The sequence below is a fragment of the Equus przewalskii genome, chromosome 10 (genome assembly GCF_037783145.1).
Source record: "Equus przewalskii isolate Varuska chromosome 10, EquPr2, whole genome shotgun sequence".
In the NCBI taxonomy this organism is placed as follows: Eukaryota; Metazoa; Chordata; class Mammalia; order Perissodactyla; family Equidae; genus Equus; species Equus przewalskii.
Genome location: NC_091840.1, coordinates 37,873,032 through 37,899,555, shown reverse-complemented (window position 1 = coordinate 37,899,555; position 26,524 = coordinate 37,873,032). Strand labels below are relative to the sequence as shown.

Sequence of the window (26,524 nt, the reverse complement as noted above, 5' to 3'; positions counted from 1 at the left end):
AACCTCTAATTCACTCTTCTACCTTCTCCAGACTAGCCTGACCAACCACTCCACCTAATCTCTTCTTTCCAAGGTCACCAGGGAGTTCCAAGGGCCAAGGCCAAGTGACACTTCTCCATCTTCTTCTTACTCAACCTCCCAGCGGTGCTGGACACAAGCGACCGTTCCTTCTCCTTGAAACACTCTCCCCTCTAAGCATTTCTTAGCTTCCAGAACTCTGCAGCCTTGGTTTTCCTCCTACCTCAAAGCGCTGCTGCGGGTTCTTACCCTCCCTCTGTTCTTAAATGTCGGGAGCACCTAGGCTGTCTTTGGTGCCCTCTCCAGCCACACTCTCTCTCCCGAGGAAACCCCAGTCAGGTGGCTTTAAATGCCATTCCTAAGCTGAAGATTCATAAATTCCTATCTCCATCTCCCCTGCCCGGACAGCGGTCTCAATCACCATCTCTCGGTTATTACTCACATTTTCCTCCTTAAGTGCTTTGAATTTGCTGTTTGTTCCTTCTGCCTGGACTCTTCTCCCCAGAACATCACATGCTTGGCTCCCTCTTGCCATTCACCCTTCAGTTTAAATGTCACTTTCTAATCTCATGCGTAACACTTAGTACTAGCTAGTATTATTTGCTTACTTGTTAACTGTCTTCCCTAACGAGAATAAAAAATTGATGAGGGCAGGGACTTTGTGCTCTACTGTATTTCCAGAGCCTAGAATGGCTTCTTGGATGAAAGAACAGCCTTCTAACTAGTTTCCCGACTTCAGTTCTTGCCTCTCTCCAATTCTATCTCCCTAAGGCATTATCCACTGCCCTCCTCCCACAGTACACACATTCAGAGCTCTTTAATCGATTCCCATCACATTTCACAACAAAACTTCCAACTCCTTACATGGTGAGAAGACCCTGCGCGCGCCACCAGCCCCTGCCCACATCTCCAATTCACACCGTGCTGCTTTCCCCACCACTCACTAGGAGTCAAGCCGTGGTGCACTCCGGGCTCTCCAGCACACCAAGCCCCCTCCTGCCTGAGGCTCTCTGCACTCACGCTCCCTTGCCACTCCTGCTCCTTCTCATCCTCAGGTCTCAGCTCAAAGATCTCCTCTTTGGAGGAGTCCTCCACAGCGACATACACTCTCTCATTGCCCTTTGAGTTTCCTTCATGAGAAGTATCATAATCTGGAACTGTGTGTGTTTGTTTATCTGCAGTCTATCCACCCACAGACTGTAAACTCCAAGGGCAGGGGCCTCACCTGTCTCTGCTTTTTAATCTGCATCACCTAGCACAGAGCCACTGCATAGTAGGCACCCAAATAATTCGTGGAATGAGCAAACGGAGGTCAGAGGAACAGTCAGCTTTTTATCAATACAGCCAATGAGTCAAGTCCTAGTTCTCTCTCCTTAGGGCCCAAAGCATTTTATCAATATTTATAGTGACATAAGCGACTATGAAAAAGAAAAAGCCCTTTATCAAAAACAAAGGGTGGCTAACCTTGCACAGGTTCCTTAGGCCTTTTGAGTCTGTCTCCTCACCTCTGCAAGGGGGATAACAGCTCCCCTGTTGGAAGGTAGCTAGGGATGAGAAGTAACACACAGCGCCTAACCTAGAGTAAGTGCTCCATAAACAGCATATTAAAATAAACGGTCATCTAACTCTAATTGCAATTCTAAAGCAGCAACAGCCTAGATGTTCAATTGCGCCTACTGGCTGGAAAGTCCAGCATCTCTCTCTCTCTGGTCACCCAAAGCTCCAGTTCCTACCACCCAAAGGACTGGGTGGGGTGGCACCTCTGGCACAGCTGATCACATCACCCACACAATGAAGAACCAATCGCTATCTTGAGAACTCACCTGAAATTTAAAATCATCTCGAAACGTTGAAGGCTGCTTACTTTTAAAAAACAAGTTAGTCTGAAAAGAAACTTGAACTCCCTTGAAACTGTTTAATTTAAAACATAACCTCAGAGTCACAACTGGAATTTTCCAGTAAACCTGCCGGAGGTGGCCACCTCAGAAGGGGAAGATTTAAAATGCTGGTGACAACACAATAGCATAAAATAGGGCAACTGCTGCATTTGTAAGTAAGCAGAGTGAACACAGCACAGACTGGTCTCACTTCCTGTGTGTGGGACAATGAGGCATGTTCTCTGTGATACTGAGATTATTTCTGAGATACTCATTTCAGAATAGAGAATTCAGAACACCCAAGTCACAGAGGAGACAAGTATATCATGGAACTTTGGAACCCAAAGCCTGAATCAGATCAACACCCCTCCTGAAGTGGTGTACCAGCCAGACGTAACAAGGTACAGTCCACAAGGCCGGGACACAGTGAGGAAAATGACATTTCCAAATGCTTTAAAACCCAGCAGACATTTTCTATCCTCCAAGGTAGTCCTTTTGATGTGGGTAATGGATAATGTCTATTTCCTAAAGAAGAATTTTATTTTAGGCCTAAATTTTTAGAAAATGGAACAGCAAAAAAAGGAAAGTTCCCAAATAAGTTTTAGACTGAGTCTGACTCGACCTTAAATCCTGGCTCTAACACTGAGTACCGGGATGAGCTTGAGAAAGCTGCCTTTCTGAGCTTCAGCATAACAGAAATAAACTTTCCTACACCTCACAGGCTGGATACAGAGTAGGTGCCCAGCATAACGAGGCAGCACAGCTTCACTGGGCTTTCAACCTTACTTACAGGGCAGAAGGCAGTACTAGACATGCGGTAAATGGTAGGCATTGTAATACAGCACGGGACTGAGGAGGAGTCCATGTTTGCCTCTCTCCAAACAAGCCTCAGAGAACCTGTTCACGCTGAGATGGCAAAGACAGCAACAACACCAGGGCTCTGTCTCCTCTCTCCTCCGGTTCCCGATTACACTCTAATATAACGATCAAAGCCTGAGGTGAGAGAGAGAATCTCCTGGCTGTTATTTCAGGTGGCAGACAAGGGGAAAACTGGGGGAGTTATTCAGAGTCGGGGTCCTGAAGTCCCTTCTCAGATGATCCTAGGAAATTTTATTTTTTAAGGAAAAAGTAAAAACTCTACAAAACACCTAACATGTGCCAGGTGAGTTGTTACATTTGCATCCACTGTCTCATTTAATACAGTAACGCTGCAAAATTCAGAATGAAAATGTTCATTTTGTACTGAGGAGGCTGGGCCCTGAGGACTGGGTAACTGGCCCAGGGTCACACAGCTGGAGCGTGTTAGGATCTAAGCCCAAGTTCTCTGACTAATTGTGATCCTACACTTTTTTCACCACCCACACTCCTGACCCTCAGCACTAGTCATTCAAGAGCCTGTGTACTGGAAGAGCAGTTACCAGACTGACTGTGGGAGAAGACAACGGATATCACCCAAAGTAGCCAGCAGGGAGGAAGTATTTAATACTAGCTTCTACTCCCTTCTAGGGACACCAGAAAGGGACACCTACCTGCCAAGCCAACCTTGCAACACTTGAGGACCTTGTAAAAGATGTAACAGAAACCCCTCCCTGGGAATCCAGAAGTTTAATTTATACATCCAGTAAGTCATCTGCATTTCCTACTGACTAGGACTTCGGGGCCCTAGTGCTACAGATACACGTGCAACTTTCTAAAGATAAAGCCCAAACCTGGCATATAAGATGTGTTTCAGTTTCTATTCTTGCCCACCTTTGCTCCAGCTGAGGGAGGGTTTTGACTTAACAGTCTCAACTACAACTAATGCTCTATTACCTTCCTTTTAATAAGTGTTCTCACTGGTAACCATTAAAGAAAATGAAAGTAAATCCTTGGAGCTTGTTCCTCAACCTCAGCTCCAGCTATCCTCCTATTCTTTCGGTCCCTCAAACGCCAGGCTTCTCTGGCTCTAGGAACCTCCCTCAAGCTATTCTCTCAGCTTCGACCACTGTTCCCACTCTGTCTGTCTCACGTGGCATGTATTTCCTCAGGGAAACCCTCTCTGACCCTGTCTCTGCTCCCACAGCATCTTGTACACCTCCCGACACTTTAATTCATTCATCTGATTACCTATTTAGCACTCCTTTCCGCCAAGCCCTCTCCCATTCGCTGGGGTTCCAAGAGGAACAGAACCAGGCAAGGTCCCTCACGCGTGGCGATTACCTTCCGAGAGGATGAGCACTAGAGCAGCACTGTACTTACCCAACTGGCCAAAACCAAATCATTCTGTTTCAAGTTTTCTTCTCCTGTGGTTAGGATGTGAAAAGTGAAACAGGAAGTAAGAGCAAGTCTACTTTACAGCTTTACTCCCAGACTTAGTGCCAGGTAAAGGTGATCACTGGGTATTTGTTGAAATATTACTTATGATAACAGCATTAGAGCTTTAAAAGAAAAAGGGGACAGAAATTCATGCTTAAAAACTCCACAACTGTAATTCCAGAGTGATCAGCAAATTAAGAGTTTTAAAACCATATAACCACAGCAATACCTTTAAGGAAAGGCCTAATAGTAATAGTCCCACCGCTACCTTACACATGCTGAAGATAACCTAAGTGTCTGCTAAAATTACTTGAAAAACAAGAAAAGAAGGGCAACAGACAGACCTTCTAAAAGAAACAGAAAAATATTACAATTGTCAGTGATGATAGCATTAGAAAAACAGAAAGGGAGAGCCCTGAGGAGGAAGAAGATGAACACTTCCATCCCCCACTGTGTCACAAGGCACAGAGGGCTTCAATGCCCTCCTGGGGGCTTTGGTTTGGAATGGTGCTGCGATGAGAACTTCCAAGAATACAAATAAAAATGAAAACAACAAATGGAGAAGTAAAATAGAGAAAAGAAATGCTAGCAATCAGAGACAGACCTCGACCAGCACGCCCAGGTCTAAGCAGAGCTTTGCCTGTTGCTACTCACACACACAGCGAGGCAAGGTGTAGGCAGAAGCACGACAAAAAGATGCAAGAAACAGAACGGCAGAGGGTCCTGCAGCATAAAGTGTTAGAATGATAATATGAAAAAGGGGGAAAGGAGAGAGATTTCACTTTTCCCCTAGTAATAAATCGGCTCTTTTCCTGAAGTGGTAACTGCTGTAAACAACTTAAAAACATACATAATAATCACAAGTCATAAATGTTCTTGGAAACTGCCTGGTTTCAACTAGTCTATGACAAATATGTGCAGAGGGACCTGAGCATCTGCTGTGAAGTTCAGGGAAAACTCATTCTAACCAATGGAGCGGTGCCAAAATCTCACCCTCGGGGGCTGACCAATCAAACGGCTGCTTCTTAGCGTGGCAGTTAGGAGAGATGACAGATTGAAGACTGCAGCAGAGAAGCCTACACATTTAATTTCAGCCCAGGCATTCTGCCCCGAAGGGGAGTCAATCAGGAAAGAAAGCAGTTCAGAGGAAAGTCTTGTAACCAGGCTGAAAATAATAAATGGACCTGTAGTTTAATTAATTATCACAGGATCCTTCTTCCACCAAAACCGATGACAAAGCTCATCAAGAATAAAGAGACTCTGATCCCCCTCATACTCTTGTGCAGGAAACAGGATTTACCACATAAGCTCTTGCAGACCCTCTGACTGAAGAAGCTGCTTTCAGGAGATATTATCACAGTGTCCGACTAATGGGTAAAAATGTTCACGAAGCCAGGGACAAGGAGAGAGGGTTTCTGGCACTCCTGGGCCCTGGGAAAAGGCAGCCCTTCAGGACAGGAATTCTGCCTAGGATCAAAATTACAATCATGCACTTTACCTTTCCAAAGCGGACTGCATGAAAGTTACTGTAGCAAATGTAGTGCGGTGTGGGATGAATGTGGACGCTAGATTCTGGGTTATCTAATCCCTTTAAACCTTAATTTCCTCAAAACCAAGAGAAGCTGCTGCAATGAAAGGGTAACTGAAAGGTTTAAAATAATGCATGTGAATCATTTACTCCAGAGCCTAGCAAAGAACAGATGCTCAATAAGAGTTGGCTATAGGGGCTGGCCCTGTGGCCGAGTGGTTAAGTTTGTGTGCTCCGCTTCCGCAGCCCAGGGTTTCACCGGTTTCGGATACTGGGCGCCGACCTGGCACTACTCATCAAGCCATGCTGAGGCGGCATCCCACATGCCACAACTAGAGCACTCATAACCAAAATATACAACTATGTACCACGGGGCTTTGGGGAGAAGGAGGAAAAATAAATTCTTTAAAAAAAAGAAAAAAGAAAAAGTGACAAAATTTTTCTGCTCTATCCCCTATCCTACTTTTTGTTTTTAAAGACATGCTGATACCTTTAATCAGGCTCCATCTAGTTTTCCAATCATCCTCGAAGAACTACAGGACTCCAGGCTCCTCCCACCAGCTCTTAATTTTATAACCCCAGAAGAACAGCTCAGAGGTGGTTTATCCTCCGTGCAGCCCCAGCCTGTTACATTTCTTCCTAATTCTATCCAATTGCTAATGAGTTTGTCTCTTTTCCCACAGCCCAGCCAGTTTAGACTTTCTCCCTTAGCTCCTCAATCTCTCTTGTCCACCAAATTCTGAGAAGAACCGAACACACATACACCCGGCCCCCACCTGGTGCTCCACAACTGCTTGCACTGCACTAAAGTCAGATAGGATTTTGTGATAAACCCAGGATGAATTCAGACTAACCACCCCCTTCTTGGGCTGGGTTTGATGTTTGATCTCAATCTGAAAATTATGCTGACTTTCTGAAATGTTTTCTGCTCCTGCCAGGAAGTGATATGCCCAGTATCTATCCCAAGGAGCCAAAAGGGAGATTTCTAGTTCGCCTAGTACCACAAAAAAAACCTTTGTATTCTTGCGTATTCTCTCCTTGTGAAAATACCTGCGCTTAACCTGGTCTCAGGTTTTACTCTTTGCCTACATCCCACAACAAAGTGCAAACTGGCTCATATTCATGACTCCTTGATAGATTCGAGAAAAAAGACACCTGTGCTGGCATCAGGAAGTAATGCTGTTCTCATCGATGTTGAGATGTGCTGCTACTTCACCCATTTGCTCCCAGAATTACAAAGTGGAAGGACAGTCTTCTTTGCAACATAGTAGGGATACAGAATGCACAAAAAACATTCCCCAGAGCTTTACCTGCCCCATATTATGGTTTGACACCATCAGAACAGACCTAATCTGAAATAACTCAAGCGGTTATAATAAGCCACCAAGATCCCAAGATCACTTGCCTATAGTTACTCTACAGCCAAGCCAGCCCCCAGTGAACACGAGATACAGCAGACTTCACAGTGGGAAGCGACGAGGAATGGGAGGGAGGTTCAGAAAACAGGAGTGCCTATGACTGTTTATCAGCTGAGTGACCGAGCCCAGCAAATCACTTCTTCAATCTCTTCTCCAGAGACCTGCCTAGGAGTAAATCAGTTCAGCAGTTAGCATCAGATCCAGCCTCCAACACGCAGGGAAATTTTCAATTCAAAGACTAAAAAGGCCGCAGGGTAATTTGTAAACTACCACACTCAGGAAACACTCAAAAGGTGTGCTAGACGGGCCAGCCCAGGGGCGTAGTGGTTAAGTTAGCACACTCCACTTCAGCAGCCCCAGGTTCACAGGTTCGGATCCCAGGCATGGACCTATACACGGCTCATCAAGCCATGCTGTGGTGGCATCCCACATACAAAAACTAGAGGAAGACTGGAAGGGATGTTAGCTCAGCAACAATCTTCCTCAAGCAAAAAGAGGAAGACTAGCAACAGATGTGAACTCAGGGCCAATTTTCCTCACCAAAGAAAAAGATGTGCTAGAAATCCTAGAGTCCTACAAAAGGAATCCATAATGTAAAAGGCTGGTGAATTATAGGCTAAGATTTCCCATTGTTATTAAAAAATAAATAGGGGCCGGCCCGGTGGCTCAGTGGTTAAGTGCGCACACTCCGCTTTGGGGGCCTGGGGTTTGCCAGTTGGGATCCCGCATGCGGCCATGGCACCGCTTGGCAGGCCATACTGTGGTAGGCATCCCACGTATAAAATAGAGGAAGATGGGCACAGATGTTAGCTCAGGGTCAGGCTTCCTCAGAAAAAAGAGGAGGATTGGCAGCAGTTAGCTCAGGGCTAATCTTCCTCAAAAAAAAAAAATTAAATTAATAAATAAATAAATAGCCGGGGCCAGCCCCGGTGGTGCAGCAGTTAAGTGCACACATTCCGCTTTGGCAGCCCGGGGTTCACCAGTTTGGATCCCAGATGCGGACATGACACCACTTCACAAGCCATGCTGTGGTAGGTGTCCCACATATAAAGTAGAGGAAGATGGGCACAGATGTTAGCTCAGGGCCAGTCTTCCTCAGCAAAAAGAGGAGGATTGGCAGCAGATGTTAGCTCAGGGCTAATCTTCCTCAAAAACATAAATAAATAAATAAATAGCTAAGCACAGCTTGAATCCTACATCTACCAAAAGTACCAGATCGGCAGTCAATTCAGCGGTTTCATTTTATAAAACCTAAGGATGCAGTATGGTGCAAGCCAGGAAGAACCACCATGCACCAGGAAGAATGACCTGACCCGTAGAAGACATGCACCTGTTCAAAGGCAAGGGCAGTAAAGGACTAGTTACCTTAGCTCCTTCCCAAACCAGAAAGAGAGACTTCTTCAGCCAAGCTCAAATATCAGAAGTCTTGACTTTTTAACCATACCAAGTTTCAACACACAAGTCACAGTGAAGACAAGCACATCCTGTTTGCACTTGACTTCCTGTTCTGGGCTGTCTGATCTCCTTACACGGCAGCTCCCTACTCCAAATAGGTAACCTCTCATATCTGCCGACAAGTGGTTCACTCGACAGTATGTCAATGACAGTAAAATACATTATTCTATGAGTTGAGCAAAAGATTCACCTGAAAAGCACAAAAACCATCATGAGCCTCGAAGATATTTTCTGGACTTCCCACGCTTCATACCGACATCTGACCTAAAGGAAACAATAAAAACTTAACACAAATCGTGCTGAGATAAGAAAATTAAGCCTGAACCAAATCTTGGAGTATGAGGGCTGGGAAAAAGGACAAGAAAAATTGGAAATGTTTTTATTATTGAACGTTGGCCTCTTTTCAAATGTAGAAGACACAGCTTTCTGTCAGCCAGTCCCCACTGAGCACATTCCCAAAAGGGAACCACCCCAAGAGATCGTGACAATTAAAAGGGCCCTTCCGGTGAACACTGCCCCCAGGCCAATCGGAGCCTACTGTTCAGCACTGCAAAAGCCTTCAGTTTTATTTTATTTTTTTTTTTTTTGAGGAAGATTAGCCCTGAGCTAACATCTGCTGAGGAGGACTGGCCCTGAGCTAACATCCGTGCCCATCTTCCTCTATTTTATACGTAGGACACCTGCCAGAGTGCCTTGATAAGCCAGGCAAAGGTCCGCACCCAGGATACAAACCAGCAAACCCTGGGCCGCCAAAGCACAGCGCGCTAACTTAACCACTATGCTACAGGGCCAGCCAAAAGGCTTCCGTTTCAGAGACCTGAAGCCTCCAAGTGAAACTTCCATTGCTTTCAAAGAGCCAGTGGTTCCCCCAAGCCGCATTCAGTGTTGGGAGCAAATGGTGGGCAATGAAGATCCCAGTTTTGTTTTGTTTTTTTTAAAGATTTTATTTTTCGGGGCCGGCCCAGTGGCGCAGCAGTTAAGTATGCACGTTCTGCTTCAGCAGCCTGGGGTTCGCTGGTTCAGATCCCGAGTACGGACATGGCACCACTTGCCAAGCCACGCTGTGGCAGGCATCCCACGTATAAAGTAGAGGAAGATGGACATGGATGTTAGCTCAAGGCCAGGCTTCCTCAGAAAAAAGAGGAGGATTGGCAGCAGTTAGCTCAGGGCTAATCTTCCTCAAAAAAAAAAAAAAAAAAAAAAGATTTTACTTTTCCTTTTTCTCCCCAAAGCCCCCCAGTACATAGTTGTGTATTTTAGTTGTGGGTCCTTCTAGTTGTGGCATGTGGGACACCGCCTCAGCATGGCTTGATGAGCAGTGCCATGTCCACACCCAGGATCCAAACCAACACAAGCCTCGGCCGCTGAAGCGGAGTGCTCAAACTTAACCACTCGGCCATGGGGCCGGCACCGGAATACGCCAGTTTTTACGGACATGTCATTTAGCTTCTTTGGGTCTGTTTTCTCATCTGGAAAACAGGAGGGTTGGACTAGTGTAATCTCTAATGTTTATTCCAGCTGCTGAAAAAATTCGGAGACTCAGTACTAAGAGGAGAAGCTTCTGTGGCTTCCTGCATCATTTCTTTGGTCAAATAAGATGCCTCTAACATCCCAGAGTCCAAAGGGTGAATATACACCTTGGTTTACCTCTCAAGTACCCAAGGATTTTTTTCCCTTTCCCTTGAAATGTCAATCAGAAAGTTTTCCACTTGAAAGCAATATACTAACAAACCTTAAGGACCGTTCTTTACACATGGTCTTTTTATTAAGATTTCAATGTAATCACCACTCGGTTCCCATGCTGGTCATATGATTCCTGGAGAGACTAGAGCCACAAAAGGATGGAGAAAATCTGACCAGCAGCATGTGGCACTCCCACACAGTGACTGCTAATGGGGAAAGAATGAGGCAAAATCTGGGTAAGAAAAGGGAGTGGTGAAGACAAGTTTGGTGAGTCAGTGCAAGGGAAAACACAGCAAGTTTAACAGAAAAGAAAAGGAAATGGGAAAGGAAAAATAAAAGCAAAGAAGGGGGGAAAATCTAAACCAATGAGCAGAAACTTAAATCCGAAATCCTGCTCATCCATTCATTCATTCATCCCACAGATATCAGATGCCCACTATGTGCAGGGAACTGAACACAATATTAGAGGAGATACAAAGGTCAATCAGACACGCTCAGTGAGGTTTTGGTCTAGTAGGAGACAGAAAGGCATGTACACTAACAATTGAAATATATGGCAGAAAGTGTATTGTGCCATAAAGAAGACATAAAAGAGAATCCTCTACTATGAGACCCAGAGGAGGAAGAGATTACTCCCAGTGAGGGATCAGACAAGGAGGCTTCATAGAAGAATGACATTCCAAGCTGAAAACACAACAGAAAGAAGGACACCCTACCAGGAAATCAAGGACATATAGGTACAGTGAGTAACTGGATTTGATTGAGTCATAAGGGAGGGATGGTAATAATAATAACTAGCAATCCAGAGAGCCATGGCTAGACTGGATAGCTGGATTGGAGCCAGACTGAGTATTCCAAAATCAGACTCAGAATTTGAATTTAAATGCAGTGGAGAAGGAAGGGGGGGGGTTGACTAGTCAGGAGAAATCTCATAACTTAACCCATAAAATTAAGATAATGAAATCAACACAAAATCAATGGGTGCAGAGATATGAAAAGTCCCTCCAAAGAGATACGATGTCTTCCAAACCAAAGTAAGAAGAAAGGAGGACGGAAAGGCTTGGATGATGGCATTAATATATTTAAACAAAGAATGTGACCACATCCAAGTATGGTCAACAAAGAGACTTAGAAAAATCTAGAAAAATAGAGGGAGCCATTTTGATTCCAGAATCACTCAAGGCAGAGAAATATTGGAACCAGGTGATACACCATCTTTTCTGCAGGAGGACAAGGCTCTTTTATGAAGCTTAAAGGAAACAGCATATAATAGCAGCTGGGGTCTGGGGTCTTAGAGTCAGAGGGACTTGGTTCCAATCTCAGTTCAGGCTCTTACTAGCCTGGAAAGAGCCTTGGTTTCCTCATTTGTAAATTGAGGATAATTGTGCCTACTTTGCAGGAGGACCATTGGGAGAACTGAATGTCCTACTGTATGCAAAGCACTTAGTATAAAACCTAGCATATAGTAAGCAATCAATAATCTTAGCTTTTTGGTAACTGTATTCTCCCCCACAAAGTATGCTATCATATTATTCCATGCTCACCAAGCAAGCACGATATTATTAAATTTCATTTCTCAGTTTTCTTGGTATTGAAAAGCAATATCCTAGCAAAATCCAGAATCCTGTTAACCAAAAAGGAATCATCCTTCACTCAAATAATAAATTGGCATTCCATTCTGAGCACAGTCACTCAAGTCTGAATAAAATCCTGTCTCCATAAGAATGATCTTTTCCAGCTACAAAACAAAATACATTTTGTTACCTGAGAACCAGACCTAAATCATAGTGACCTAAACCCTGAGGGGTCTTCCTGAGAAGCTAGATGTCACCCACCAGTCCAGCCCTACCTAATGCTACCCTCAATCTACAAGCCAATTTGGATAACACTTTCTCATACTTGTCCTCCACCTTCATCTCTCACATACCCTTCAATTATGCACTATGATGAAGCACTATATCTTCCTCTCTAACCTTCTAGAGGTCAAAGATCCCATCTTATCCATCTTTGCATTCTTTCCTCCATATCCCAGCATACCTTGCATCACACAGAAGCATGATATTTACTGTAAGAATGAATTTCAAACACAACTTTTTTTAACAGCACAATCCATTGCAATCTGCCATTCCTGCACCCTGAAGCCCTCTTCTGATTTATTGAACTCTTATTCTGCACTTTTCCTCCCCTCTCTTCTCCGCTCCCCAACCTCTCCACATCTGAGCTACCAAGTATTAAAGAAAAGTCAGAAGACTTTTATTCACTGGGTTCCCAACAAATTCACACGACTGAGATCAAGCCAACACTGGGCTGGGAAATCTTTTATTCATATCTAGTTGATGTCTCCACTGTGACTCCAAAGAGCAGTGTTGTGCAGGGTTTAAGATACGGGGCCTGGAGTCAGACGCAACTCATCGTCTTCCTGTGTGACCTCAGTCAAGGTGCTGAATTTCCCTAAACTTCATTTTCCACATCTGTAAAATGGAGTATCTAAATGAGGTAATTAATGCAAACCCTTAGCACCACAGAGTTCAAAAAATGGGAACTAATGAGATAATTAATGCAAACCCTTAACACCACAGTGTTCAAAAAACAGGAACTAACACTGTCTTCGAGTTTGTCTAAGTCATCTTCCAACCCCCATTCTCTCTTCTACTCCTTCTTCGTTGGATAACCAAAACCTCCTCACCTACTTCACCGAAACAATTCAACTGAGTTCTGTCCACCTATTCTGGGAGGCAATGGTGGCACAGTGGAAAGAACACTGGAAGCAGGAGTCCAGCTGGTGCCACACACTAGGTATGTGACCAGGCACTAACGTTTCATCTGTGCCGCAGATCCCTCAACTGCAAAACGGGTATATTAATACGTTCCTTATAGAATCACTGTGAGAATTAAATGCAAAAATATGAAAAAGTATTAAGCAGATGAAGAGGGGGAAGAATAAGTGAGGTGATAAGGCTTTCAATTAAAACAGACCTGGTTTCAAATTCCAGTTCTACCACTTAACCAGCTGTGTAACCTCAGGTAAGTTAAATTCTTCAGTCTTCAGTTTCTTGTCTGTAAAATGGGGAAAATAACTTCAAGGAGTTCTTAAGAGATTTAAAACAATGTGCAGACTACTTGGCATGTTGATTTCCCATCCTTCTCTGTGCTTCTTCTTTTCTCTCCATTTCAAAAACTCCCCTTTATTCACTAGACCAGTAAGTCTACCATTTTTGATAAGTAAAAAAAAAAATTTAGCAATCTACATCTATATTTAACAGCAAATTAGACAAGTACTACTACACAAATATACTATGTTCTATCTAAAACATAACACTATCTAAAAGAAATTTCAAAGGGTAAGTTAAAAACATAGAAAAACTTTTCTAATATTTCCTTCCCATACCCCAAAAGAAGGATTCATATGCCCCTAGAATTTGGAAATTCATTTTGGAGGTCACTACTCTATTAGGCCAACTGTTTAAAGACAAAGATAAATATAATAGACTTGTTACAGCTCCTAGTACAGTGACTGGCATAGAGCAGATGCTCAGTAAGTATTGGTCCATTACAGTTTTAAAAAGCCTGCCTCCACACACACTCTTCTCTGTGCAAGTCTGCACAAAGCGAGCTCTCTGCTCCGTCTCCCTTTCTCTTCAATTCCCAACTTCCCCACCAGAGTAGCTGATACTTTGCTTCACTTCTGTGTCACACACTTATTCCTTAGCTCCGCTCCACTCTACTAAAGGCCCTTTCTCCAAGGTCACCAATGATCTCCTGATGGCTGAATGCATGGCTTCTGTCTAATCCTCACCTTCATGACCTCCCTGCAACCTCATAACCCCATGGCCTACCCGCTTCCTTCCTCCAGCCTCTCTCCCAGGCTCCTTCCCTTTCGGCTCCCACTGAAAGTGCAGTAGCTTAACTCCACTTTGATCTCAAACATCAGTCTTCCTCTCTGTCCTTCCCTGGCTCCTCCTTTTGTTCCCTAAATCACCCCTAGGGCTCTGTACTAACCATTCTAAGTTTCCTTCTCTAGTGAATTTTGGCTCTACTTTTTAAATATATCCTGTTCTCGCTGTGTCACTGCCATACCCTGCCTTGTATGCCATTATCTTTCTCAAGAGCTAGAGCAAACATCTCCTTACTGGCCCCATCTTTGTCGCTCTCTATTCTCCAGACAGTAGTCAGGGTAACCTTGTGCTTTAAAAAAACACACTCTGCTTGTTACTCTCCTGCTTTAAAGCCTTCAGTGGTTTCCCACCAAGCTTTTCTGCAAAGCCTAGACTCCCGATATGGCCCACAAAGGCCCCGAGTGATGTGGGCCCTGCCTTCCTCTCCTACTTTACCTCACACTATTCCTCTCCCCACCCCCATTCACCTCACTCTAGGTCCTTCGTGGTCCCCTTCAGCTCCTCAAAAATAATAAATTATTTACTGCCTCAAGGCCTGCATACTTGTGGCTCCTTTCCTGCCTGGAACACTCTCCACAGCTGGCTCCTTACCAGTCAGACTTCAGCTCACCTTCCCTAGAATGCAGTTGTCTGGCACACAGTGGAAGCTCAGTAAGTATTTGTTGAATGAATAGATTCCATAGTCCTCAGTCAGATGACTCCAAATCTAAATATCGAGAATCAATCTCACCCTTCAGTCTCAGCACCTCATTTCTAAATGCCTGCTAGATAACCAGACCTCAAATTCAGCATACCAAGTATGCTCAAAGCCAAACCCTTCCTCTTTTCCCAAACCAGTTCCTCCAATTTTCGGAGATTATATGAGCAATGTAATCCACACTTTCCACTTCAGAACTATGAATTTCCCATTCATTTGCTCCACCTGCCCAAAATTCTCATCACTCTTTAAAACTGAATTCAAATATCACTTCATTCATTCATGCATTCAATCAACCACTTATTCATTCAACAAATACTTACTGAATACCTTTTATAAGGAAGGAACTATGTTAGATACTGGAAAGCAAAGCAGGCATATTTTTGTCTATTACACATCTGTCAAATAATCATACAACTATTTAATTATAAACAAAATAAATGCTATGAAGGAAAAAGAGCTAGAAACTACGAGAAAAAAATAAGTGAGGCATCATGAAACACTCTTCTGATGAGGTGCTGAGTGAATGAGATATAACCTACACTAGGCAGACTGAAGGTAGGACATGCCAGGCAGAGGTTCAGCCAAGTCCCAGAAGCAGAAGACCAGCAGGCTGATCTTAAGGTGCCTACCATTTGGCCTTATATGTTACACCTATCTGGATCTGTCTCGTTCCCGTCCACCGTCCCATCCTCCTTCTATTGATAGTTACCTGAGAGAAAGGACATAGAGGGCTCTTATGTGTCAATATCCCCAGGAGATACTGAGTCACATGTCTGGTATCTAAGGAGTCTAAGCTTGTAAAAAGCTCCCAGATGACTCTGACATGCAGCCAAGTTTGTAAATCAAATGCCCAAACTACCTACTCAATAAACAGGAGTTGATTATGCTCTCACTAAAAATCTCTAAGGTCAGTATGGCAAATTGTTTCCAAAATTGGTCGCAATAATCCCAACCATCCTGCATGCCCTTCTGCAGTGCGACTTTGACACTCAACCCTTCAAGAGGTGGAGTCCATGTCCCCTCTTCTTGGATGTGGGCTACACTTGTGACTTACCTTAACCAAACGAATGGGGTAAATGTGATGAAGTATGACTCCCAGGCCTAGCCCTTAAGAGGCCCTGTAGCTTCCATTATGGCCCCTTGGAAACCAACCATCATGTAAAAGGAGCCCAATCTAGATTAATGAATGATGAGAGGCCAAGAGACAGATGGACCTCATGGAGGAGAACCAAGATGTTGCAGCCAATAGCTAGCACTAAGGCCCCAGAGATGTGTGTGAAGTCATGTTGGATCCTCTACTCCAATCAATATCACATGGAGCAAAGCAATATCTCCCTCTTCCCTGAATTACTAACCCACAGAATCATGAACAATAAAATGTTTGTCATTTGAAGCCACTAAAAGTTTTAAGGTGATTTCTTACACAGGAATAGATAACTGAAACAGTCAGAAATTCAACACTCTCTTTTAGCAGTCATTCAAATCTTTCCCAACTTTGATGATCAAGAAACTGTTCCTCATATTCATTAAAATTACTCCTCCTTCAATTTAAGTCCATTTCCTCCTAAATCTTTGAAGTACATGAAAAACAATTAATCAAAATCCCCCTGGCAAAAACTATGCTTGTACTCAAAGATAGTAATCAAGCCATCTCTTAGCTTTTCCTTCTCCAGGAGAAAATCTTTCCATTTTTTTTTTAAAACTTATGATAGGACTTATCTTTTTAATTTTTTAATCATCTTTATCCTCTCTTAAGTATGGCAGGACCAAAACTGGATGCCACATGCCAGTATCTAACAGAGATTATTTCCTAGCCCTCATGGTTCACCTTTCTATAATCAAATCCCACAAAGTCCCAACTACGGCATGTTAGGACCCCAAAAGTTGTGAATTACCCTACAAACTTAATCACTTACTAGAATTACTGTGAAGCCTTTCCTACTCTTAACACTCAGCTTGCTCCATTTTGTGATGACTCCCTTCACTCATCAATCTGGGTTGACACTCCACTATTGCAGTAGGTTTTAACAAATTCTAGACATTTAAAGCACAATAGAAAAGCTTCAGAGGTTGAAGTAGGCACACCATTAATTTCAGTGAAGGTCTCTAACCACGGTCAAGGCCTTTCCACAAGGTTAGGCAGGCTCTGGGTACCTCCTCCTTCTACCATGAAGATAAAATAGCCTTGTAAAAGGCAAGATCTTTAGCACTTGTGTATTGAGCAAAGGCACCTATTCTATAGAACCCAATAGGACAGATTTAACTACAAAGAGACAAACCAGCTGCTTAACACAGTGTAAAAACATGTTTTTTTCCTCTGAGTCTTACCTGAATGTATGCTTCAATGTCAGAAGTAGCTTTATAATCACCAGTAAAATAGGCAAAATAAAGCCTACCCAACACAAGATATTGCAGGTATCAAATAAAATGACACAAGAGAATAATTTTGTAAAGTACTATAAAAATGTTAGGTGATATTGTGGGACTAGGTTTTAGCAAGCCTTATAAATCTTCAAATTAACTCTGAATGGTTACCAATGGTTTCAGGTGACATATACAGAATAGGCACCACGGGCTCAAGTTCATCAAATAGGAACCAAAAACATGCCATCTAACAAGAGAGCTTATGAATTTTCTAATACTGCCAAGACTAATAAAGCCATCTGGACTAGTGGATTGACCCTGGGGACCCACACTTCAGCCACTGTCTGGAGGTGCCAGGCTCTAGGTCAGGGACCAGGTTCAGTCAAGGAACTCAGTGGTCTAGTGGAAGAGATAGACTGCGGAAGTCCAAATAAGGAAAAATAACTCTACTTGAGGAAGTCAGGGAAGGTTTAACATATGAACTAAGCCTCCTAGGAGATGAGTACTTTGCCAGCAGAGAAGGGGAGGCCACTAGGAAAAGGCACAGAGTCCTAAAAGGAAGTGGTTTAATCAGGGACTGAAAAAATGAGTTTAGTGAAGTTTGGAGAGGAGAGAAACGCTGGAGAAAGGAGCGGGAGCTAAGACGGGCTACAGCAAGAGGTAGGATGGGGTCAAAGTGTAAAGGACTTTACCTATCAAGCTAAGCAGGAAACAGGGCACAAATGGCACTCTGCAAACCCAAGAATGAAAAGGTTAGATCTGGCCTTTAGGAAGGTAACTGTAGCAACAATATGAAGAAATAGGAGCCGAGAACGACCTATGGTAGAGTGGCAAAAGCCAGGTCAAGATTTGATAAGGGTCTGAACCAGAAGTTACAAACTCAAATTCCTGGAGACAAAGCGAGTAAAATGTGACATCTTTAGTGTGTAAGATCTGGGGGAACGGTGGTATCTGTAATCTTTGAAGAGTGCAGGCCCTGCCTTAAAGTATTCACGCACAAAGTTTTAAGTCACTGGGCAGGTTAAACAAAATGTCTAGTTTTTGACCTCTGGTAAATTAAGGCAATACAGTGGGAATGAAGAAAAGACATACATCAAACACTACTCCACTATAATCAAAAGGGTTTAGCAACCACAGATTTAGCATATTTAGAGGATGTGAGGCATAAAAAGAATGAACAGGAAGATTTGGTTGACATAATTATCAGAGTTCAAACATAAAGCAATAAAATCAGATAAGAGATATGGGTAGGGGAGATAACGAGTTGTTATGCATTGAATTTAAGATGCCTTTTGAACACCCTGGTAGGTCTGTCGAGTTGGACAAAGTTTGTCAAGATTTGTCAAGTCGGAAACAAGGATCTGAAGTTTGGGAGAGACAGCTCGGCTGGTAAGACATACTGAGGATAGCTAAATTTATGGCATATTTGAGATCCTTAGAGGAAGGAGGTGGGGGAAGAGTGAAAAGATACCTCGTGAGTGAGATGCCTTGGGGCATCTTAACATTTATGGGATAGTCAAAAGAGAATGGGAATAAAGGAAGGATGCTCCAGAAACTCAGAGGAGACAAGGTGGCCTCCAAGCCAAATGAAGAGGGTTGCTGGGAAAAAAGAAATGGTTCAATAAAGAGTGCTTCAAGCCAAATGCTAGGCAGAGATTAAATAAGATGGAGGCTGAAACCAGAACATCAGTTTTGGTAACAAGGGGTTTACTTGTGATCTTCAGGAAAAGATGAGTAGGGTAATGGGGATAGAAGCTAAAATAACAGAGTTGCTAAGAGGATCAGAGTTGAGGAAGTACCGTACAGGCTCTTCCTCATTCTACCCATGAGAACCTACTATGTGCCAAGTACCATGGCTATAATCCTAACAAAACAGACTGGAGTCAACCCAAGGCTCTCCTGAGTACTCATCCAGTCCTAGTTAGTAAGAAGAGACCTCAAGGAAGTGACTTCTAGGCTCAAGCCAGGCAGCTAGGGAAAGTTGGGGCAGGGTATTTCAGAGAAGTCTTGTTTGTGGAAAGGCCTGAGATGAAAGATAACATGAACCATTTGGGGGTAATTGTAAAGAACAGAAGTAAATGTTGAGGGGGGCAACTCCCTAGAGATGAGGCTGAAAATTTAGAAGAGTAAGAGGTGAAGAGCAGGTGGGAAATAGGGCAGCAGCCTGAACAGAATTAGGGATGAGGAGGGGCTCTTCATAACACCTCAGAAAGGAATATGGAAACTCACCCATAAGACAGTGTTCTCTACAATTCCAAACTGACAGTTATTAGGTAGATAAGCACATATGTTTGCCTCTCTCTCTTCCTTTAACAATGGTTTAGCTTGACTAAACTACTTCTCACAAGATACAAAAAGAACAGAAAACATAAGAGCAAAAGATGGATAAAGTGTAAACCTAACGTGTTTGCCTTCTCTAAGGTCTATATAATAAATGGTCTAAATAGGTATAAAACCACATCCAGATCCCAAATGAAATGAAACTTTTCCCTTCAAGACCCCCTCCAAAGAGCTGAAGGACTAACTTTAAGATTCCCAAATTGATAAGGATTTGACTCATTTCTGAAGACTAGAGATTTTCCCAGTTTCTCCTGCAGCTCAGTTTAGCTAATAAAACTAAGAGAAAAACAGTCTGGGGTTACCTGATTTTGCCTGTTTCAAAACATTGCCACGGCAGAAAGCAAGCTGCCTCCTGTTCCTGCTGCTGAGGTCCTTGGAGCCACGCTCAGATGAGATCATCTCAGGAACCAACAGCGGCGGCTTTCAGGCAAAGTGAATGGTGCCGCCTGGGGACGTATCTTTGGTAAGCAAGATTGCAACAGAGCAAGCAGTTTACCCAGGGCAGTGCTGACTCACGCTGGGCAAAACTCCTATTTCCCAAACAACTCAGCCGGAGCCGACTGCAATCAACTGCAACCTTGGGAAGAAAAGGCACCCCACCGCTCTTTAAAAATCGAGTGCTGATTACTGGGGCAGGTAAACCTCATTCCCCTACTGCTGGTCACTCGGCAGCCTCTGGAGCCCTTACCTGGGAAGCTCCAGTGGTCACTTTCTGAAATTTCATCTGAGAACAGCCTAGGGCTCAGGACAAGATTACTCGAGGTAGCAGGTTCACAGCTCTGAAGATTTCCCCAAGAGGCTGATAGAGAAATCATTTTGCACTTACAAATTAGAACATCTGGGTCAGAGGATCCTGGGAACTTGCCCAGTCATCGCTAGCTGGTCAAATCATGAGAGTAAATTTTTATCAGCTCTAACCGGGCCCACGCTTCTTTTTCCCCTCTAGGCCTTCTCTGACCTCTCTACTTCCTTAGACAACTTAAGTTCTCTAATTAAGACAGACATACTGCAGGCTTTTTTGTTTAATCAGCTGCCACATTCTCTCTGCTAAAGCTAAATTATCCACCATCATACCTACCAGATGCTTAAGGAATATAGGAGTCTGTGAAAACCGCCTTAACATTTGCCTTTAAAAGAAAAATCCCTAAATGTATGTCGATTCTCATTTATTGGCCAGCTTATTAAAAAATCAATTCTAGAATGACTGGCTCATCAAGAGCTATTAATTGGTATTGAATTTGCCCTGACAGGCTAGAATTGGCATTGGTGCTACACAAAAAAACTAAAGATTGAGTCCTTGCTTTCTATGTGTTTTCATCTGACGAAAAAGAAATTAAAGTTCATGTCAGATCCTTCTGTTCTCTGCTCAAAATTTCCCATACTCTCCAGCGATTCCTTAGCATGGGCATTTGAAGTTACCACTCCTAGCCTCGTCCATCCTTCAAGGTAGGTCTCACATGGCATCAACTCTGGATATAGCTGCCAACCTGGCTTGTCATTCAATAAATATTATTAGGTTAATTAAAATGTACATGTAGACCATCAGAATTTTGGTTTAAAAAACTATGCTACTTAATTGTATTCCTTTTCCAGGGGCTAAGTTAAAAGAAAGTTATTTATCCAACTCATTTAATTTCCCTTAATTACATTATTCCAGTAGGATAGACACACTGAGCTTTTATCAAGTTTTGTAAAACGTTCTCTCTTTTATTTCCTCCCCTTCAGCATTTTCCTTTTCAGAACATGGCTGTGTTTAAAGAAGTTTTCCTACAGTATGTGTTAATTAGTCCTTTTCAAATGATAAAAGCATCTTTACAGCAGTTGCCAACCATTATCTCACGGACCACACTTTAAAAAATATTTCTGTAGTTGATGATAAGTCACAAACGTTCTAACACAAAGCACCTCTCAAGGCACATACAGTATAAAGGAACATGGAACCTCTTTTGGAAAAAACACAGTATTGTTCACAGCTTCTGGCTCATTCTGTAATACTAAACTTAAAATAAGGAAGAGAAAATCCAGACGGTACTGTGCCCAGGAAGTAAATGTAAATTATACAAAGAGCAACGTCAGGGCCAGAAGCATCAGAACTTCCTAATTCTGCTAAGAAAAGCACCATTTAGCAGGTGAGGAGAGCTGTGGCAGCTTATCATTTCCTTGTTTGGGATTCTGTACAGTTCCAATCAGTTTCCCCAAAACATAACCATACTCCATCCTAGTTCCCTCTTTTAGACCAGAAAGCCTGAGTTATATATGTTTAGAGCTTTAAAAAGATGCTAAATCTGAACTAATGGCTTCAGGCACTTGAGGTTTAATGAGGTCATATGAAAATTATGAGAATATAAGAGAAATAAGAAAAATTATTGTGGCTTTGAGCTTCAGTTCTTTCAATGCATTATCCTAAAATTCAGACAAGTAATTCATCACCCAGTTATACAGGTTTATTTTTTATGGGTGGTCACAACAGATATGGAATGTGTGTGTGTGTGTGTGTGTGTGTGTGTGTGTATGAAATTTGCACACACTTGGGGCTGGCCCTGTGGCTGAGTGGTTAAGTTCATGCACTCTGCTTTGGCGGCCCAGGGTTTCGCCGTTCGAATCCTGGGCGTGGACATGCAAGCCCTCATCAAGCCAAGCTGAGGCAGCATCCCACATGCCACTAGAAGGACCCGCAACTAAAAATACACAACTATCTACCTGGGGGCTTTGGGAGAAAACGGAAAAATAAAATCTTTAAAAAAGAAAAAGAAAAAGAAATTTGCACACACTCATACCCCTTGTTTTACTTTTTAAACAAAAATATGTAATGCCATTTATAGCGCACATTTGGTTTTTTTTCTCCCTGCAACAGATCTCACCATTATAAACAGTAAGCAGGTGTCAAAAGAGAAATAAAAATATTCCTTTCTCAGGATTCTTATAGTCTTCCAAATTCATAGAAGATTACCAAACACATACACAAAGATATGGAAGGACACACATGCCAGGAGGGGAATTGCAATGGGAGCAGATCAAGGAAATATTTTTAGCTTTATCAGTATTTGAGATTTTTCTAACAAGAAGCTTATATTGCAATATCACTTGGTAATTTAAAATTTGGTTAAAGTTTAAAATTTTTTTACCGTTTATGAACTACTTTAACGTTTTCCTCCTCACTTGTTCCTCTCAACACCTCCCTTTCACTACTTTCCCATTCCCAACATCCTAAACCATACTGCACATTTCTTCTTCTTAAAGATTTTTTATTTATTTTTTTTCCTTTTTCTCCCCAAAGCCCCCCGGTACATAGTTTGTTTTCAGTCGTGGGTCCTTCTAGTTGTGGCATGTGGGATGCCACCTCAGCATGGCTTACCAAGCGGTGCCATGTCCGAATGGAACTGGCGAAACCCTGGGCCGTGGAAGCGGAGAGCACAAACTTAACCACTTGGTCACAGGGCTGGCCCCTACATTTCTTCTTTTTAACAAAATTTATCTTACTTATGTCCACATCCTTTTTCTGATTGAGAAGACAGTGAATTGATAAACCCAAACTTTCAGAAACCAGCAGCAGTCTCACTTTGTTAAGAATTAGGGACATTGCCAAATTCTAATCTTCAGTGTTCTGATCTTATAACCTTTTTTTTTTAAACTAGAGTACCTCCTCTTCAAAAAGACAATGGGATTGTCAAGCAAACATCTATCATCTAATAAATGACAGAAAGTGATGAAAAATGAAGTAAATTTTAGGATACTTGAGAATCAACGCTAGGGCTAAGAATCAACAGGGGTGCTTATTGAAAATGATCACTTCTCGTCCCAGTTCCAGACACTGAATTAGCAGAAGCACAGGGAGGCCCCGAGTCGGAATTTTTAATAAGCACCTCCCTCTCCCAAGCGGTTCGACGCAGACAGGCCCTGGATCCTGTTTTGAGACAGGTCACAACTATGCTTCCTAAGCACTGTTCACAGTAAAATGAAGTTTCTTTTCAGAGACCACCAGACTCAACACTTGCCTCACTGAGCAGCCTTAGACATCAGTCCCCTCACCCACAAGAACCGCCAAGAAAATAACAATTGAACTGTATTTATTTTGTCGATTGGACCATTATTTTCTTCAAGCCTCCAGAGACAATTATCCTAACTACTCTTAAGGATTTTAGCTGTCACCTATAGTGGTGTTATACTGAGACGTTTTCACACCTGGGATGCAGTACAAGGGGCTTAATGGAATTTTTATGGCTGTGAAAATTAAAGTTCACTTGACTCAACAGAATAGTCAAATAAAACAAAGGAGAAAACCTCCCCAAAGGCATGGCTTGAAAGGAGAAGCTTTTGACTTCCTGATGAGGCAGTTCTGCCCAGACATTCAAACCACGGGATGCTATATAGCTCATATGTCTTCAGAGTACCCGAATGCCAACTTATCACCAGAGCATCAGCCGACGCAGGCTTACTGGAGCATGTGGAAGCACAGACCTGCTGTATAAAATGGCCTCTCCTGGGAGCCAAAGCTGTCGCCACGGTGGGGATCATTCCATCTTGGGGCCAGAAGGACCCGACAGTCCTTTTAATCTTTAACCAGCCACTTTCATGTTCAGATATAGGAACCGGCACTGCGTGAGGTTCAACCCGATTCACAGCACTTTGCAGCAAAATCACCCCTGAGCTGCGTGAGGGCACGGGAACAGAGTGTGTCCCTGCTGGTGCAGTTACCAGAATCTGTTCCACAGTGTGACTGGGGGCACTCTATTATCCACTCTGGTATAACACTCCATAGTTCAGAAAGGTATCCAATACCGCGGGTATATCAGCCTTCCTCAGGCACAGTGAAATTCTACGTTCCTAAGTGTCAGGGATTGACAGAGTAGCAAACCTGCAGGAAAAGGAAGAATCCAAGGCCGAGAAGACACAGTCTGAGGACCTGATGACAAGATTGGGAGAAAGGAAGTCAGCAACGTAACCAAACTGCTTTCTTGAGGAGCTCACTTTAGAAACCTGGCAATGGCAATCTTGGAAGCATGTGATGGGCATAATTTTCTCTACAAAGCTATTTCTTCATTTTTTCCTGAGCTGCTAATACAGAAGAAGGGCAGGGGAAAGGCCCTTGTCAAACTCCATCCCTTAAACAAGGCCAACAGCTTCAATAAGTGACTAGTAAGCTCCTGTTCTATCCCCCAGTAACTACTCTCCCAAAACAAAAGGTTCTGTAATTCAACTTTGACGACTTCCTGAATTCATAAATCTTCTTTATTGTACACCTCTTGATTCTTCTCCTCTACACACACTCCTGCCCCTCCCACTCCCACTCTCTCCTCAGACTCGTGCCCTGTCTCCAATAAGTCAAACTTCCTAAACTTTCACCCTGGTTTCCATTAAAAACGCCACAAGATTAAGTTACCTTTGTTCACATCCCCAAGTCTAGGAGGCCTTTGGTGACATGTGTTTCATCTTGACGGGAGATTTCCAGCCAAGCAGATAAGATTACTTGTTCACCTACAATTAATCTTCAAACTGGTTTCTGTAGGCTATGGAAATAAAAGGCTGAGCTGCACAGCTTGGATGTCCCATCAAGGTAATCAAAGTAATGCAAGAGGGAGAGAAGACAGGAAGAGACATTCCAAAATAAAGACTGAACTGTGCCTTTCAGGAGCACTTAAGGAAACACTCCATCTGACTAAGCACCTGACGAGCAGACAAATACCCGAAGGACTAGACATTCGCTAAAGATGACTGCTCACAGTTCTGGCTTCCCCCAAGGTTCTGCAAGAGATCACATCAGAAATCCGACTTGCATTACCAGGTGGCTACATAGATCCTAACATCCAGAATTCTACTGATTTACTTGCAAATAAAGCTACAGTCTTATTTCAACCCAAACCCACGTAACAAGGAAGAAAATATAGTTCAGGTGTTTCAAAGGTATCTCTCTTATCCCTTTTATAAGAAAACACAAGAAGGTTAGAGAAAGGAACCCAAAGCTTTGTCCCAGGCATTAAGTGCTCAAAAAATAAATCACAGGAAAAATGCCCATAATACATTACCCACTGGAAGAAAAAAAAAAGCACTACAGAACAGCAGGTGGGGAATACACACAGACACACACACACACACACACACAGAATACATACATACATAGAGAAAGAAACAAAACACATATAGTTAAAAAGTCTAGAACCATTTAATAGTTACTTCCGGCAGGGATGGGGGTTTACCTTCTGCTTTATACAGACATTTCTGTGCTATTTTAGAATGAGCAGTGTACACTAATTACTATTACCAGAATAAAGTACCTAAGATCACTTGATAAATAAACTGAAACAAGAACAATTTGAACAAGTTGTTAGGGCCATTCTGAGCCAAATTTTCAGCATATTTAAGGCTATATTCATTGAGGCAAATTTATAAAAAATTAACCAAAAGTTCACAGTCTTGGGATAGCATCGTTGGTTCCTTCACCACCACCAGCAGCACTGTGCTACAAACAGTGCTGTGCTAGGTGTTGCCGGGTAAAGGGAGAGAGTTAGTCTTGTGCTCGCACTCCTTGCTTCCACCAAGGTTAGTCTTGGTTAGTCTACCCCCTCTCAAGGAAAGCGTCACGGGGGGATTAGAAAGCAAGTCAGCAGACCACTGAACACTACAGAGGGAGAGCCACACAGAGGGCTAACAACACACAACTCAAAAATCTTTGCTCTTTGTCAGTCAAATCAGTTTTACTAAGTAATCTGATGAACTTAAAAAACAAATATGCTATCTATTAGAAAAGCCAAAATAAAAAATGGTGACAATACCAAATACTGGCAAGGATGCAGAGAAACTGGATCGAATACACTGCTGGTGGGACCATAAAATGGTACAGCCCCCCTTGAAAATAGTTTGGCAGTTTCTTTAAAAAGCTAAACATCTACTTATCATTAATACTCAGCAACTGTATTCCTGGGGACTTAACCCAGAGAAATTAAAACTTGTGT

At 42.9% G+C, this 26,524-nt stretch overlaps 1 protein-coding gene and 1 long non-coding RNA gene across 32 annotated transcripts in view; one reads left to right on the top strand and one right to left on the bottom strand.

Moving 5' to 3' along the window:
• RFFL (ring finger and FYVE like domain containing E3 ubiquitin protein ligase) overlaps nt 1-26,524 on the bottom strand; it is a 71,745-nt gene that overhangs the window by 26,009 nt on the left and 19,212 nt on the right. For 2 of the 28 annotated variants that reach the window (XM_070562523.1, XM_070562532.1), the window contains exon 2: nt 8,782-8,855. The exons of 13 other annotated variants lie outside the window; for them this stretch is intronic. Coding sequence is in view for 4 of the 15 variants with exons in the window: in XM_070562517.1 (XP_070418618.1) it covers nt 20,263-20,389 (127 nt within the window). In the remaining 11 variants the exon portion in view is untranslated. Of the gene's footprint in view, nt 1-1,841; nt 2,197-4,001; nt 4,178-8,501; nt 8,655-8,781; nt 8,856-19,876; nt 20,041-20,262; nt 20,394-26,524 lie in introns of those variants that run through there. 13 more of the 28 variants (XM_008533124.2, XM_008533125.2, XM_070562525.1 and 10 more) reach the window with 12 other exon arrangements.
• Nucleotides 2,070-25,474, top strand: LOC103559495 (uncharacterized). Of its 4 annotated transcripts, none has more exons than XR_011523483.1 (8): nt 2,070-2,296; nt 3,402-3,516; nt 10,110-10,216; nt 10,835-11,011; nt 12,868-13,070; nt 18,543-18,623; nt 19,912-20,210; nt 23,210-25,474. It is a non-coding gene; the product is annotated as an uncharacterized lncRNA (long non-coding RNA). The 4 variants fall into 4 exon arrangements; XR_011523482.1 differs by having other exon boundaries at nt 2,071-2,296; nt 12,854-13,070; nt 23,210-24,771; XR_011523480.1 differs by lacking the exon at nt 23,210-25,474 and having other exon boundaries at nt 2,071-2,296; nt 12,854-13,070; nt 19,912-20,775.